Here is an 18,050-nt window from a genome sequence, read left to right on the forward strand (position 1 = left end):
AGCACAATTGTCTCAAAGGGAAAAGAGGGGAAAAAACCAAACCTCTGGGTAGGAAAGGGCTCTAATATAGTGAAGAAAGCCACAATAAACATCATTGTCTAAAAGCTGCAGACAAATTCATATGGGAAGACATGAATTTTTAATAATGAGATTGACAAATCACTCAAACCATCATTGAAGGAAGGAGGTTTTTTTTAGCTTCTTAAAAACAGTGACAAGTTTCTCATCTGCTTCTGTGTCTTCATCAGTAGGCCTGATATAGCACTTCTTTCAGTATGTAAGAATAAAATATATGTCTAATGGGCAGTAACAATCTGTTAATATTTTCATACTATTTTCAAAGTTACATCTCAAATTATTTTTTTTTTGTTTTGTTTTACGGTAATCAAGTTTGGGTGTGATGATTTTTATGCACAATAGTCTTAAGGGTTCAGTGTGTGCAGATAGATAATTTATTCAGTTCAGAAATCAAAAGAAGAGGGCATTTTCACCAAGATAAAATTAAATTTTAAAATGTTTAGTTTAAGTACTTGTGAAAAGTAAGAAAGCCACTGTTTCTGAGAGAAATCTAAACACAACCCTTGAACACTTAGGCTTTACAGGCACAAGTTCCTATGAGTTTCTTAAGCAAAGCATATGACTGCTTAAAAGATGCAAATGGCATCATTACTGTCTCCAATTATGACAAAATACATTGTTATAAAAAGAACCGCTTTTGTGTTTACAATGAGCATTTTGTCTTACAGTATTGTAGCCAGAGACCCACCCATTCCTGAAAGGGAACACATTACTGTGCAGAGGCAGAATGAAATGTGAAGTAAGTATGTATTTTTCAAGTCCAGAGAACTCAAGCCCATGATGATTTTTGATAATTGTGAATGAGTAGTGAAAGAACAGTGTTTGGAAGGAAAAAGTTTTTTGCATTTTCATCCCCATTCCTGCCTCAAGTCTGTTTCCTGATTGTTTCAGCATCTTGTCAATTTTAAGTGGTTCTTTTCCAAACATGCGAACCAGTCCTTTTCTGATTTGCTGAGCTGAAGAAAAAGTGAAAATACACCTGACTTCTCATTCTGAACAAATTGCCTGTTAATGATCCAGTTCTCACTAACATTCACTTTAATCCAGCTCCTGCTTTTACTAGCAGATCACTGGAAATCACATCACTGCAACATTTTCAGAATTGTACAATATTCAGCAACTTGTTAGGAGGACAGACAGGTAAGTCAGGTAACCATTTATCTGTTTTTGGTTACTTGCTGCTCCATAGCAGAACCCCGAGCAGAAATAACTAGAAATCATAATACTGATAAAAACCTAGTATCTTGGATTAGATATTCTAGTGTGACAAACTATCAACCTAATGTATCTAAAAAAATTGTCCTAATAAAATAAACTGCTCCTGCATCTACAATTTCCAAGTAGTCCACTAAAGAACCATGGGTCATTTATATTACAGTGTGGTACGGAACTCCACAGAAGCCTTCTATCCAGATGAAGTAAAGCTAGATCATGGTAATAAAGTTTGGAAGGACCAGTCAGCCCTTTTATTAGATTGTACAACATAGAGGGAGACAAGTGAAGCTGCAAATCCCTAACTCTAGTAAGGGAGGAGGCATGAACTTTCATACTCATAAGCAAATCTAATTTCTTTATCTGAACAGTCTCCAGAAAAATCTCTACTACTGCAGAAACTTCATACTTCACTGAATCACAATAACTGTATTAGCTATTATGGTTTTCTTCTCAGAATTGCAAAAGGGCTCTGCAAATTATAGTTTTTTTAAAATAAAATTCATGGTATTTCCAAGTTTCACATTTGAAAGCATTACTGAACCTCATTTTACAACTAAATGCATTACCTTAAGTATTATTCAGTTACATGAAAACAATCTACTTGCGCCTGAGTTCAAGTATCACATTATCAATTTAGAAAAACATGTTTTTCATTTAACATTCTTCTTACGTTTGAAATAGGTTATATTACATTACCTATCCAGATAATTCAGGTCCACATAAAATAATTAAAAATGTTTCATCCACAAGTCTAGCTCTTCTTCCATCTAATGAGAAGAATTAATGTTTCAACCTTTCTACTACTTTTGTAACTATTGCAAAACCAAAGCCTCATAACACAATGCCAATCTCCCCCCTCACTGCCCAAAAGCAAATCCTTACTGTTGGCAACCCAGACAAGCTTGTTGCTCATCAAAACCTAGCCCTGCACTAGCCATTATACCTAAAATGCAGCTTCCTAAAGATTAGTTTCTTGCACTCTTCTATTAGTTATCTAAAACCTTTTTTTTTTTTGAACTAGAAAGACACAAAAAAAGTACGTTTTTTTTCAGATCACTGTAGAACATCCATTGCAGCAACTAATCCTGCAATAAAGGTTGGCTAGTACAAGCTATAGCTGCTAGGCAGCTCTGTTGAAATCATCTGGACTATAAACAGGCAGGAAGAGATTATTGACAGGAGGTATGGCCTTAAGGCTCTTTCTATTCCATCACCCCGCATTAATACACCCTTTGCTGCTGATGTGAAGAGGACTGCAACTCTTTTCCAGCCTCCCATCAACATGCATGTAAGGCTACGGTATTGAGACACTCAGGGGAACTGACTTCAGCCTTGATTTTTCCCTGTGTAACAACAATTCTTTAGCCTTTGAAAAATAGTACTTCTGTGGACTCAGATAACATTTGAACTGTTACCTATGGAAATACAATCTGCAACAGAAGGCAAAATACACCATGCCAAACTTGCAATGTAAACAGAAATTTACCATGAGACAACATTTCTTGCAGGAAGTGTCATTTACACAAGATCCTACTGCCTCCTGCACTCCTCAAAGACAAGCTTATGTATTTCTAGAAACCATTAGGAGTCCTCAAGTAGTAGAATGATTGAGTCCACATTTTGATTTCAAAGAATTCTGAATGCCATCAACAGATGGCTCTGGAAGATTTTTACGCTGTCACTTGCACCTGAATGGAAGAACACTTCCTTTAATATAGCAAACCTGCGTGCAAGTTTTTCCTGCTGCTTTAGAAACCTCTTCTCAGTTGGTCAGGGGTTTAATGCTGGGAAAGCTTAGTTTTAATGGCCAGTAGACCAATTTTTCTTTCTTTTTGGATGACTGCTACTGAGTACAGATCAGTATAGTCATCATTCTTTTCATGCTAGAAGTTCTACAGCACAGTAGAAAATTTTGATTCTCAGGAAGTCTCTGATCTGCAGAAGTCACATCAACAGCCAGTTTAAGATACTCCTATGTTGGTCCCCTCAACAGACACACACATCAACAGCATGTACGGAGAGAAGATATGAAGGAGAATGCAAAGACAATGACACACAAACTGATCTTAATTCTTAGTTAAAGTATCTAATTACATGAACCAAGAAATGAAAAATACAATTATTCTGGCCTTCAGACAACAGAGTTTAAATACTGGTTTAAATCACAGTACTCTGCCTGAAATAGACTTTTTACTGTGATCTATTATCAAACTTGATTTTCAAAAGCAAAAAAGAAAATGGAGCAAAAGTTCTCAAGTGGTGCATGCAATATGTGAAAATGTGTGTACATGGTCACATACATATAAACATATATGTAATACTGAATGCCTTGGTCTTGGTTTTGATCCCGGCAGAGACTACTAAAACATTTGTTTATCAAATGGGCAATATATTTCATGGGAGAAATAATTTATTTCACTGACTTTGAAACAGCTAACAGTTTTTTACCTGTGAAAGATTAGATTCCTAGTGGGAGAGAACACTATAGCAGCCAAATGAACATAATCACTTTTATTATGAAGTTTTTTCCTAACAAATCACAAGTTTCCAGATGTTGGGCCCCACAGTTCAAGAGCTGCATTGCAAATACTACAGAATAACATTCTCCCATTAGAGCTGAAACCACTTTAAACTTAAGAGAATCGGAACAGAACAACAAAGTGGTATCTTTGTAGTATAATACAGTTATCGCAACTCAATACAAAAACCTCAAGGAATATAACTGCAATGGAAATCTGTGTTTATACCAGCAAAATCAGATATTACCTGTGGCAGCACTTTTTAATTAAAACAGGAGTTATAGTATCTTGCATAAGGACTTGGACACAAGCTTGTTGTATCAGCTTTCTTTTCCACTTCAATTAGGTGGTAACGTAAAACAGTTTTACTACTTTCAGTGCATTTTTCAAGCTCACTGAATAAAGCAAAAGAACTTTTGCTGTTCAGAAAGAGAACATCATTGCTGGAATGTAAAGTCAGGGAATAAGATTCACATTTATGAGATATTTTCAAGAGAGTGTACAAGACCTGAATCTCCTTTTAAGATATGAACAATAAAGAAAAATAGTTATGGACAGATATTGTTATGTATCTTCCATAGTGCTTTTAGAACTTCTCAGATTCCACACTGCATTAATAAAATATATGTAAGCTTAGTACTTACCCACAGAGGCATAATCATTTGGAAGATCAGGATAAAGTTTGTTTGTATTCTTTTTAGCTGAAAGGGAAAATAAAGTAGCAAGTTATATGATATACTAACATATATTGCTATATTTCATATACTGCTTTTCTAATACATGTTCAATAGTTATAAAATGATTGCAGTTATCTAAGGAGCAGTACAGAAGAAACAAATAAGGACTCTGTCTTATATCCTTGTCCAGAGAGATAAATCAAGTTAACAGGAGCTGCACAGTAAAGCCTCACTTTCAATGACAGCGCTTTGGCAGACAAACTGTTATAGAGCCAAAACTCTGCCTCCTCTGCTCTACTGTAAGAGCTCTACCTATTAAAAGATAATGACAACCTAAAAGAGAAACTAAGTTTTCTAGAAACCAAAGTTGCTAGAAGTAGAACTAGCAGTTTCTAGTAGATCTGTTCTTTTTACTAAAAAGTTTCATTGTACCGTGGAGCTTCTACGTATCCAATAAACATGAATGCTTCCTTTGAACTATTACATGCTTCTGTAACTACACAAATACTATTTCTATGGGAAATCTGTCAAAGAGAAAAGGTTTGTTAATATAAAACAAACAAAACCTTTATCCTTTATTGCTCATGGCACTATCCCAACATGCTTTTAGTGTTTGCCCAAGGAACAGTATTAACACAATATTTTTATAGAGTCAGCTACTGCTAGAATAATTGCATAACATTCATTAGCTTTAATGCTCTAATTTTATATAGAGAATAAATTATCAAAATGTTTTTAACCTGGTGGTGTTGGTCTAACAGTGGGTTTAGGTGGTTCTGGTCTCGATGATGGTCTAGCAGGTGGGTCATTTACCTAAAATGTACAAATTTTTATAAAAAGTTGCATCACACCTGGCAGTAGATTGTAACTTCAGAGCCTAGAGGTATGTCAAGTTACACTAAAAAAAAAAAAATTAAAAAAAATCACTTTCTCCACTGAAATTGTATGACTCAAAAAGCACACTAAAGAACTAGTGACGCACACATGGCTGTAAAGTAATTCATCATGGATTTAACAAAGATGAAAGTAAATTATTGTCTATTAGTAACGTCAACATCTACAAGAAAACATCTTCTACAGTCTTAGTATTATATTGGAAATGTGACTGAATGGAAGACAGAAAACATAGGAAAATGAAGAGTATTCACATCAAACATGGTATGCTCATTATTTGCAGATTAATTTGATTATGAATAGTTGAACAAAATTTTCTAATCATCACCTCAGACTTGATTATGCACTATTATAAAAACAAGGATATACTTTGTTATTTTGGAGGATGCAAAGCAAAACCAGCAACATTCTTGTCCAGAAGAGCCTACCAGGGTAATACTTGAATGAATATATTACTCACATGCAGTATCTACAATGTGTTATGCCTTTAAGCATCCAACAGAGAAGTTAAGAATGCCACATGAACATCAACATTACCACTGACTAGGAACAGTTTAGGAACAGAAAAAGCCTATGTGAAAAAGAGGTGCATAAACCCTTCTTCGTTCCCTTACAGCTTTTCCTGGATTATTCTTTTGCTCTTCATTTTCATATACTTCAGTGAAGGATGCTAGAGTTTCATAAAGATCTTCTGCTTGAGCAGGAAAAGGCACATCACCAAGCAAGATGGCACTAGCACGAATATCCTGCCCATAAAACCTGATACAAAAGAAAAGATGCCAGGTATTTGATCATCGCTACATTTCAATGTCTAGATAAATCAATCCTGTGCAAACGTTCCTCCCCCATCCCTGCATTTCTCCTACTGATCATCTATTGAGAAATGACAGAACTAGTTCAACACTGTAAATCTGGAATTATAAGTAATTGTAGCAGACTTGAATGCCTACTTACCACCTTATTTCAAAATGTTCTTCGCCAGTAATATTTTGTTCCTGGTCACACAGTGTGTATCAGCTAGACCACTTGAAAGCCAATCACACAGCAAACTGAAGAAACACACAACTTTTGCAAAACACTGTAATAGATTCCTTAATGATGTAGTAAAATTCCTTAATGGAAACATTGGAACCTGAATTTTATGAATGGAGATAGCTAAAAGTTACTGAAATGCTGTCATTAAAATCAGTGTTAGTCTTTGCTGATATTAACAGAATCCAACTTTTTATAAACACAGAACGTAACAATTACAAGACACTCAGAGGTTCCTTGGATTTTAAACTTAATAGGCTGCATAAAGGAAGCAGAATTCCCTAAACTGGGTATTTTCTCAAGTTCAGTGACACTCTAAACCAGATTTTTTTTGTTTGTTTCAAGTGGCCTAAAAGAATATTTCTCATTATGTAGTAAATACCTCAATGCCTATCTTCTACAGTATTGCGCTGGGTTTAGATGGCAAGGTTTTGGTAAGGGGTAGGGCTGCAGGGTGTCTTCTGTGAGAAGCTGCTAGAAGCTTCCTCTATATCTGGCAGAGCCAATGCCAGCTGGCTCCAACCCAACCAAGGGTTCGTCCCTTCCAACCCAAACCATTCTATGATTCTATGATATGCGAGAGAAACAACTTTGCAGACACCAAAGTCAGTGAAGGAGGAGGAGGAGGAGAAGGTGCTCCAGGCACTGGAGCAGAGATTCTTCTACAGCCCGTGGTGAGGCAGGCTGTGCCCTGCACCCATGGAGGTTAACGGTGGAGCAGATCTCCACCTGTAGCCTGTGGAGGACCCCACACTGGAGCAGGTGGATGCATCTGAAGGCAGCTGTGACCCCATGGGAAGCCCATGCTGAAGTAGGCTCCTGGGAGGACCTGTGGACCCATGGAGAGGCACCTACACAGTGGCTGGTTTTCTGTCAGGACCTGTAAGCCTGTGGGGGAGCCACGCTGGAGCAGTCTGTTCCTGAAGGACTGCACCTCATGGAAAGGACCCACAATGGAGCAGTTCATGAAGAACTGCAGCCCGTGGGAACAACCCATGCTGGAGAAGTTCATGAAGGACTGTCTCCTGAGGGAGGGACCCCATGCTGGAGCACAGAAGAGTGTGAGGAAGAAGCAGCAAGAGAGACAATGTGTGATGAACTGACCACAACCCCCATTCCCCATCCCCCTTGCACTCCTCGCAGGGAGGAGGTAGAGAAGTTGGGAGTAAAGTTGAGCCCAGGAAGATGGGGTGGGGGAAAGGTGGGTTTTGTTTTTTTTTAATTTGTCCTTATTCCTCATTATCCTACTCTCTCATTAACTGGCAATAAATTAGATTCATTTCCCCAAGCCAATTTTTTTTTGCCTGAGACAGTAATTGGTAAGCGATCTCCCTGCCTTTATCTCAACCCATGAGTTTTTTGTCGTATTTTTTCTCCTCCCATCCTGTTGAGGAGAGGGAGTGACAGAGTAGCTTGGCTGGCATCTGGTGGCTAGCCAAGGTCAACCCACCACAGATATATAATCTCTAAACATTCAGCATCATCTCAATACCCACTGCAAGATGTCTAAATTGAAGAAACCCTTGCCCCTCAAGAAAATCTAAACTCAGCAGAGTACATTCTCACAACAAACTCTTATTGCAAACTGAATGTGTCCTAGTTCATTTTGTCACTATGCCTTCACTCAATCTTCTAGATTTGAAGAGAACTTACTTGCGATTTGTTTCTTTCCTTTCAATTAAACAGGTTCCTTCCAGAGATACACCTGCAAACAGACCTCGAGATTTGCAGTATGTATAGACAGCAGCAGAGCTTCTCAGGGCAACATCCCCTTCTAAGTTTCTAGAAGGAAAAAAGTTTTGGTAGACGTTCTTCAATATGGCTTTGCACCATGAACAGCAATTTTTTTTTTTATTTTAATCCTACCAGAAGTCAGGAAGAGTTTCACTTCCCTCTCTTCTTACAAACTCTGTTGAATAAATTCAAGTGGGTCAAATCTGAAATCCATTTTCAGTTCTTACTTCAGACAGGACCCAGTACAAAGTAATTAAGTTGTTTGATAAGGTTTCCTCTGAAGCACAGACCGTTGCCTCATGTGAATGCTGCACATTAGACCTCCTCTCGCATTCAGAAGTCTGAAAATTATTAACTGATGGTTTAATCGTGTTTTAAAATGATCTGATTACGTTTGTGGTGACTTGGAACTTTATTCAATATATCCAAATCCTCGCTGATTTTATGGTACCCAAAACAGCACAAAATATTTCAAGTAAGGCCTTATCAGACCTCAATAGAATTGGAAGGTTACAATTTTTGTCCTACACAGGATCACATATTTTAGGTTTGAAGATACCTCAGGCAGTCAGCCAGTCCAATGTCCTGGGCAAAATGGGTACAACATCAAATTGATATCAAGGTGCTCTGGGCTTTGTCTAGCCAGATTTTGAAGACTTCCAAGAATATAGATTCCATAGACTTTCTGTGTCAGTGCTTACTTACACTCATGTTGAAAATTTTTTTCTCATATACAGTCAGACCCTTCCTTATTTCAATTTATGGCTACCACCTCTCACTGCCATGCACCTCAGAAAAGAATTGGGGTCTGTCTTCTTGGTGAGACTCTGCTGGGAATTTTAGAAGACCTCAAGGTCTTCGCTCCTCCAGGTTAAATAAGCTGAGCTCCCCCAGCCTCATCGTTCATGTACTCCGTGTCCCTCACCATCTTGGTAGCCATTCACTGGACACACTCAAGTTTATAAACATCTTCTACTGCAGGGCTGAAACTGGACACAATATTCTAGGCACAGTCTACAAATTGCCAAGTAAAGGGGAACAATCACTTCCCTTATCTACTGGTTACAGCTCTGTTGATGCAGCCCCCTACACTGTTTGCTGCCTCTTCTGTCAGGATGTACTGCTGGCTCAGCTTACTGTCCCCGGCACCTTCTCAACAGGGCAGCTACCCAGCCTGGCAGCCTCTGCCTACATAACTGTAGAGGAAGGGTTTATCCAACTAAGGGTGCAGAATTTAGCATTTGTCCTTGTTTAATTTCATGAGGTTTCCTGTTGGATCTTTCCTCTACACTTCTAGGTCCATCACTCTAGCCCTACCCTGAAGCATATTGGCTGCACTCCCTGATTTCGTGTCATTCACAAACCTGAGAAGGATATTTTGCATCTCCTCCTCCAAGTCACTGATAAAAATCTCAATCAGGAGAGGTCCCAGAAGAGTCTCCTGAGGAATTTCAAAGAAACCTGGCTTCCCAGTACAACATTTACCACTATTCCTTGAGCCTGATGATCTGATTTTCACCTATTTGCTAGTCTGCCCCACCCTGACACCTAGGCCACAGTGTCCCAGACTGGACACAGAGATGTTTCAGGATAGCATATTGAACGCCTTTGCAAGGCAGGTAACATTCACTGCCCTCCCCTGATCCACAGATCTCTCTCATCTGTGGAACAGGTATTATCTTTTTATTTTCTCAGAAAAGATGAAAAAACATCAGTAAAAACTTCATCATAAAAAAACAAAGGCATAAGGAGGCACATGTCCCATGAGCAGAGCCTGAGGCAACTGGGCTTGGTAAGCCTAGAGAAGAGAAGACTTAGGGGGAACCTAAAAGAAGCCTTGAAGTATTATCTATGAAGAGGCAATTAAGAGTATGAAGCCAGGCTCTTTATAGCAGTGTATGGTGGAAGGATAAAAAGCTATGGACATAAATTAAAACAAGAAATGTTTTGACTGGATGAAAGGCAAAACTTTTCACCATGAGGACAGACGAACAGTAGAGCAGGTTGCCCAGAGAGCCTAGGCAGTCTCCATCTTTGGAGGTTTTCAACACCCAACTGGAAAAAAGCCCTGAGCAACCTGATCTAAAGTCATAACAGATCTTGCTTTGAGCAGAAGGTTGGAGTAGATATATCTTAAGATCCCTTCCAAGTTAAATTATTCTGTGATTATATCATCTCATTCTTCAAAGTAAGCTAGCTTAACCACTTAAGGTTTAAAAGTAATTATTTGGTGTATTTTTTATTTACTGTCAGGCAGATCTGTGGTGACAGAAAGCACAGACCCACAGGTTAATAAAAATAATAGTTCAGTCAGGCACAGTAGCACCTGTGCTCTTTACTGAGCCTAGCCAAGCAGTCTCCTGCAAAAAGAGAATAAATCTCAGAACACTTTCCTTCTACCAACAAATGTCATTATCAGGAAAGAAAAAAAAGAAAAAAAAAAAGCAACAAGAGATTGAAAAGGTGTAACACTACAAGAACAATATGGCCCAGTCAAGATACAGGTTTCCCAGGTTGTTTTGGCACATATCAAAAAAGCCACATCAGTGTTTATATACAGCTTTAAAAATGAACTTCCATATTTAAATCTACCCCATATTAGGAAAGTATTTTACTCACCTCCCCAGAGGTCCAATTGCCACAGTAAGATTTCCTCCAAGTGTAAGATTCCCTCCTTTGGCAAACGCTTCTACCGCTCTTTCATGATTCAATATTATCACTAAGTCTGAAACCTATAAAATATCAAATAAAATTACTATGCTTTTTAAGAAGAAAGAACATCATGGGAGAAGCATCCTCCGTATTGCAGGAAAACAGGTGAGAGTATCGAAGATATCCCCCTTCTGCAAATGAAAACTAGCTCCAGATTTATCGAGGTTTTAACTGAAGTGAGAATCTCTCGTTCTCTCAAGAGAATGACTTGCTTTCTTGTAAAGGAGTCTTTTGAAACAATTTTCATAATGAATTTATTCTTTTTCTGCAAGGTATTTTGAAACTAAGAATCCTTTCACCTACCTTTTTATTCAAATTTGACTGATTTTTTTCCAAGTGCTGATATGGTCAGTATGTGATAAACAGCAGCAGTAATAGAAACCCTATTTTAAATCAAAATTTCTTAATTAACAAATTTTTATTTTCTATGGCTTTTGCAAACAATTATGAAGGTGTTTTAGATGCGAAGGAAATAATTCAAACAGCAAGACAGAACCTAGTAAATAAAAATTACTGTCCAAAGAATAAAGACCAAGAGATACAGGTTTTCCCGTTATTGACAAAATTGTATTTCCTTGACAGAAAATGAGGGGTTTAACATATATGTTTATATATATAAATCCATATTTAATTTTTTAAGACTTGAATATATGAGATTTAGCCAGTTTCTTCAAGAAACTATTAAACCAAATTAACTGAAGAACTAACAAGGTATTTTTGAAAGATTCAAATGAAAAACAGAATAAAAAGAAAATCATTATTTTTAAAAGACTTTATTTGCCTGGACTGTGACGCAAAATGCATGTATCAAAGAACTTCTACTACTAGTTAATTTGATGCCTATTAACATCAGTACTGTAAAGCTATAACTCTCTTTGATTTAACAAATTTCCACAAAAGTCTCCTACAACTCTTTTCCCAAACTAGGAAGCATTTTAAAGAAGGAAAAAGTCTTTCAAACACAAGCATGATCCTATAAAGATCACTATCTTACCTGAAAGATCAGTAAACACACTACATGTATTAAAAATTACTGCAGCAGTACCAGCCTGTTCAACAGAGTAGATTACACCTTTGTAGTTTAGTGTGATGGATTATCAACAGATGATGAATTTTCAACAGATATCTGGACTACCCAAGGACTACTGTGCCTGATCTTTCATCTGATGGACTTGACTGAAAGCCAGGTTCAGAAAAAACTTTCAACTTACCCCAAATTCCAAATAGTGACAGCAGGGAATACAAGAGGAAATACCAGATTATTTGCAAAACAAGGCTGGCCCAGAAGTATTACACACAGCATAAGAGAGGCTTTTATTATTAGCCTCCTGGTAACCTCCACCCTATCCCAAACAAAAGATGGCTGACAGTAGTTTCTGAATCATCCAGGGATGGAGAGAGAATGTCATTCAGGGTGGTGCTACCTCCTCTTACCCATTAAGAGGATGAATACACAGCTAAAGCCAAATGAATCCATAGTGAGAAAACCTTCAAGGAAAGCATTTAGATGAATTTTAAAATTGATCTTTAATTTGAGGTACCACACTGTTTACTACGACTTCTGAAGTCTCGGATTTCCTTCTTGTTGTTTTAAACCACCCATAAGTACTACTACAACTATGCCAACTATAATCTCTCCTAAAGGAATAAAATTCAACCAATTTCTAAAAGGTTTAAGTTTATATATGACTAAAAGAATGCTGAAACTGGACTCTGGGCTCCTAAACCACCTATGTATTTCTGAATAGCATCCCTTCCCTAGAAGAAATAAATAAGACTGTGTTATAATAATGCTAGTACAGAAACAGTTTTTTGTAAGGTGACTAAAATTTCAAATGAAGGACACCATATTGCTCAGATAAAAACACCCTCTCAGAAATAGCTTCTGTTGAAATTAAGTATCAATAGTAAATGGTTACATTATCTAAAATATCAGATGGAGATGATTAAAGGAAAAGATTCATAGAATAATCAAAGCATGCAAAGAGTCTGTTTTCATCGTCATAAAAGCAAAAACAAACAAAAAAAAAGAAACCCAAACTAAAGCCTGGGGCTTAAACTCAATGTTTTGTAATGTGTTCAGATCCTGTAGTCATGAAAACCAAAGAAAAACCCTTACAAAAATTAATAATTTTGTATTCACAGCATCCTTTAAAAAGTGCACAGCAATAATGCCCGAGATCACACAGTAAACAATAAGGATACAATAAAATATTGATCTGTTGCTCATTATGTGAGTGCTGGCTGACTGGCTGTCAGGACAGGGGTAGCTGGTTAGTTGTAGGAGATACACTGGGAGCTGGTGTGGACCACCCAGATCAGCTATGCATGGATGCTTCTGAAGAACACAATGCCCATAGCAAGACATCTTGTTGGCAGCACACTGTTACTTTTGATTTTCTTTGGAAATTGGCAGAACAGAAGCTAAAGAGAAAGAAAGGGACAGGACTGGAGGCTAGGGTGGGAATGAGAAGGAAAGACGGTAACAAAAAAGGGTGAAGGAGCAGTGACGAAGAAGATACAGGAAGCAGAGGCACAGCACTGTCAGGGCTCAGATCAACAGAATTTGTCTGAAGATGTTGACAGTCCCTTACTTAACCATTTCTGCTGGCTAGAAACATTTTCTTTAGCATTCCTTCTGAGGCGGCACCATCAGTTTTGGTGCTCCCAAACTGAAGAGTGAAGTCAGTAATCACAAGTTTGAGTGGGAAATGCATGAAGTAACATTAGCCAGGCTTCATTTTACTCTACCTTCAATTCCTTTCACTGTTTCTTGCCAGATGGAGTCCTTGTGCTCTTTAAACAAAGCATTTGATACAATATTAAGTATAGGATACTTTAAACTAACTCCAGTTGACTTATATGTGAACACAGTGACAAGAAGATTTCCGTTAGGGAAAAATCGAGTCTGCTAGAAGTAAGAAACTAAGGAAATAGCTGTCACTTCCCTTCATTTAAATCTCTCCAAGCAATTAGACTGATAGGATCAAAATCCCTATTTTGTCTTGTATAAATGAATTTTATAATAGCTTTTTTTACACAGAAAAATAAGATTCTGCTATGTCAACAACATTTAGATCTTTGTCAATGCATTTTAATTTCTTGCAAAAAGAGTTACCAACAAGTATTTCAAGTGCAAAATTATACCTCGATTCCAATTTCAAATCCACCACCAAGGCCAGCAATTCCTATTGCAGAAGGAGCAGACCAGGCTGTCATGCAAAACAAGACAAATTTACAGAATTTTTACCACTTTACAAGAAATACTCAATTTATTATTACAGTTTAAAAAATCCTAACAAATTCTCTATGTAAAGCTATGTTCAAAACGACTACAATGGAATCACATAACTAGACTGGTTTATCCCACAGGAAGGAATTTAAGAAATACAAACCCTCATGATCTAAGCAAATCTTTGTTACAAATTATTTATCATACAATTGTGCATAACTGGATATAATTCATTCTTCTAATGAGTTTTAAACCATACGCTTTTATATTTCATCCTTCTCTACAAAGATAGCGGAAGCATTTACATCTGGTTAAAAGTAGGTACAAAATTTTGAAAACAGCTTTCAAATCAAATGTTGTCACCTACTGGCTTGACTCCTCACACATCTCATGCTTTCATGTTATGAAAAGAAATAATGAAGAAAACAAAATTATTTTTTTTAATTTTAATTCTCCCGTGAAGTACTAAAGGAAAATACCCACTTACTTCCATTAGGAAGACGAGCTAATACAATTCCACTTCCTCCTCGAGCGGTCACCAAAAATCCAGCTTTGATAACAGACAAAACTGCAAGGCCTTTGGCTTTAGCTATTACATGAGCTGAAACAGGAAAATCATTTATTCAAGGTCTTGTAAGAGAAGTTGTAAGAGAAGTTCTGAGAGAAGGGGAGAATGAAACTCTACATATAACAATTTTGAACACATAAGAGCCATATTATCGAAGCAAAAACTTAAAGAAAACTGTAAAAAAGCTGAACCAATAATGACACCTCCACTCCACAGTCAACCACCCAGCTAGTCACAGGTCATGTTGGCCTGCACTGATCTCTACACTGCCACAACTGCTTCAGCTATCCCAGTTAGCTCATACAGAATTAATTTGCTTGTTGCCATGAATATTGTGTATAGGTACCCTTAGCAAGATAAAGAGGCAGTGAACAGTTGACATCCATGTCTTTACAGATTTTTGGAGGAGTCTGAATTTAAAACGCAGTGACACATAGCAGCCTAATCAGCTTATATCATTAGACAGTTTTTGTGGCAAATAAAGTGTCATCATCCTGCACGTCTTATACAGACCTTCTGGAACACAACAGTTATAAATTAAAAGCCACAACCAGCAACACCAGAGGAAGGAAGACACTAGGAGAAACACAGAATAAGAATTGCGAAAATAAAGAGGACAGGAGCAAGTAAGAGTGCTTGATCAGTATCAAAGGGGAAATGCACCCTGATCTCTTTCCTTCAACTTATTTCCATCTAGCTAATTCTAATAAATATAGATATTTGAGAACTAGAGCTACTATTCCAGGTTCTCCCTTAAGAACAGACATTCACAGGGCGAGCATTAGACTGTCCGTCCACCCCAGAGGGAAGGCTTCCCGTGCAGATATCCTGTAGCTATAAACATGCAAAAGATCTCTCCCAGTAAGTTACGTCTGCCTAGAATACAGCAAACCGAACCCCTTTACTTCCAAATTGTTTTCACAAAAGTTATGACACCCCAGATCTTCATTATTCTCTAAGTTAAGGTCAGTGAAAACAGGCAATTGGTAAAAAGAGCATGATTGCAACACAGTGGAGTGATGGAGATTTCAGCTAATCAAAACATTTTCTTTACTCACGAGGTATGATTTTATCAGGTCCATTTCTGGAAGTTATTTCTGTAAATTCTCGTAATATTTTAGCTGCCTTTTTAGCTTCTGACTTCAGGTTCGAAGGTATAGGGTTATTCACTGTAAAACATGAAAGAAATAAGAAATTGTATCTATGGTTCAGGATAGCTCATATAAAAATAAAAGTGTAATTTGTATGGCAAAAATGATTCAAACCAGACATGGGGAAACAGCAAATTTAAGAAGTGATCTTTCTGCATCAGACCCACATTTTGTCTCTGATGGTTGTAACAGAAGACACCACTTATGAAGAGCACACAAGTCCTGTTCTTTTCTGCAATCTCTTCCCCTTGTACTTCCTCAGAATCCAAATAGGCAACAGCAAAGATGTTGTTGTTCCTGTCACTATTTATCTGTGGGCTTGTTGCATATGAATTTGTCTAATACCTTTTCAAACCTGCTGATACTCTGCCTCCAGAACTCCTGCAGCAGCAGTTCACTACCTGCTACTTAAAGAAATACTTGATCGGTTTTAAATTAATCTACTAGTTACAGTGAATGCCTGCTAGTTCAGGTCTCATGAATTTTGGTGAACAACTACTGCATTCAACTTATCCACTGCCTTCATGCTTTTATAAATAGTCACAGCACCCCAGCCTTCTCCACCCGTTCAGGAGTCCCAGCCTTCTTAGTTTCTCTTCAAGGTAGTTACTCCATCGCTCTGATCACTCTAATTGCTGTTCTCTGTACCACCATCAACTCTGCTGTCCTTCAAACTGCCAACTGTTGACCAATAAACACTAAAAGGTCAACATCTCTTCAGATGATTTCTCTTACAGAGCTAAACTTGCAGCATGCTTTGAAAGTGAACAAAATTCTATTTCAGACCAAGAAATTTTCTTTAGAAATATATTTCCTGTTAAAGGGCTTATCAATATTTTCTCTCCAATGTGATCCAACATAAGCACCTCTGTAGATTTCAATGGAGGAAAAAGCAGGGATTAGGGATAGACTATGTTTGATTTATAAAGCTGTAGACTACAGTTGCAAAGATAAAAAATCTTGAAATTTACCCCCCAAATCCATGAGATCATAAATTCTACAGAAGTGTTAATTCCATTTAGATCTACCAGATCTTTTGTCATTAATCAACTACTGAACAGAATCAAGTATTGTAAGATATTAATATTCTGCAACAGTATAAATACCACTTTATGTATGAATAGTAACATTTCACCTGTAGATGTGCAAAAAGAGGCCTTAGTGGAGATAAAAAGACATGACTTAGTCATGAATCTTAATCTACTAAAATCCTTCAAAGCTATCACTTAAATTATTCTTGTTTTCCTGTCTGGACATATCAACACCCACCATTATCAAGTTTATCAGCAACAAATTGTCCTAGTAATACATGAATATATTGTCAGACCAGAGATGCATCTAGCCTCATGTCTTGTTTCTGAAAAGAACTAGTGAAAGTATTTCCATAAAATTCTACTATTCTTAAATTCACAAAAGCATAGAAAGACTGTGCACAGAGAAACAACTCTCAGTCAAAGGCAGCCTAGTTTTTTAATTGGTGTTCCCTGAACATTCATTCACCTCTTCACTCTGGGCAACATTCCCACCTAAAATCATGAAGGTGAGGACTAAATACATTTTGAGATTAAATCAATGAAGCTTGGAGAGCAATTCAGCTCTGGCCAAGTGAAACGCCTAGGAGCAAGTCAGCCAAGTTTCTGTCCAGGGTCCATTGACTAGAATAGGAATTACGCCTCTACTTTTCAAAGTGAAGTACAGTCCTCTAATATGTTCTCCAAGCAAGAAGGAAGATTCCCAGAAAAAGAGATTTTGACAGCTGAGTCTCTGAACTACCTTCCCCTGTGAAAGAAAGCTTGTAGCAACATTTGGCTTTGGTGAAAATGCAGCAGGTATAACATAGGAGAGTTTGAAGTGACAGCAGACATCACAAGGTTGTGCAGAAATATCAGCCTTTCTGGGAACAGAAGGAAACAGACGCATAGAATGCAACAGACTCTAAACTCCATTACAGTAACAGAGAGAAGACATACTAATTCTTCCATTTTCAGAAAGTTAAGATGATTGACAAGTCCCTGTGTGTGAAAGGGCAGGTGAAGGTGCATCTCTAAATTCTAAGACCGCAAGACCTTCTAAAAAAGCTATTAGCATATGCAATTTTCTGTGACTGTAATGGCACTAAAATTGTAAGTCAGCTTGCAGGAGTTTTGAATATGCATTTCTTCCCTGGTTCACCAGGCTGGAACCTGGCTACATGGACACAGCAAGAAGAGAGGCCAGTGTAGCACAAATAAAACATGA

At 37.5% G+C, this 18,050-nt stretch overlaps 1 protein-coding gene across 1 annotated transcript in view; it reads right to left on the reverse strand.

The window, feature by feature from the left end:
* Positions 1-18,050, reverse strand: part of SH3YL1 (SH3 and SYLF domain containing 1) — a 48,576-nt gene that overhangs the window by 19,985 nt on the left and 10,541 nt on the right. Inside the window, exons 2-9 of the mRNA XM_074819963.1 lie at positions 15,720-15,830; positions 14,581-14,694; positions 14,009-14,073; positions 10,769-10,881; positions 8,069-8,197; positions 5,998-6,142; positions 5,230-5,302; positions 4,457-4,513 (exon numbers count right to left, since the gene is read on the reverse strand). Of these exons, the coding sequence (XP_074676064.1) occupies positions 4,457-4,513; positions 5,230-5,302; positions 5,998-6,142; positions 8,069-8,197; positions 10,769-10,881; positions 14,009-14,073; positions 14,581-14,694; positions 15,720-15,830 (807 nt within the window). The remainder of the gene's footprint in view (positions 1-4,456; positions 4,514-5,229; positions 5,303-5,997; positions 6,143-8,068; positions 8,198-10,768; positions 10,882-14,008; positions 14,074-14,580; positions 14,695-15,719; positions 15,831-18,050) is intronic.

The sequence above is a fragment of the Strix aluco genome, chromosome 3, assembly GCF_031877795.1.
Source record: "Strix aluco isolate bStrAlu1 chromosome 3, bStrAlu1.hap1, whole genome shotgun sequence".
Classification (NCBI taxonomy): Eukaryota; Metazoa; Chordata; class Aves; order Strigiformes; family Strigidae; genus Strix; species Strix aluco.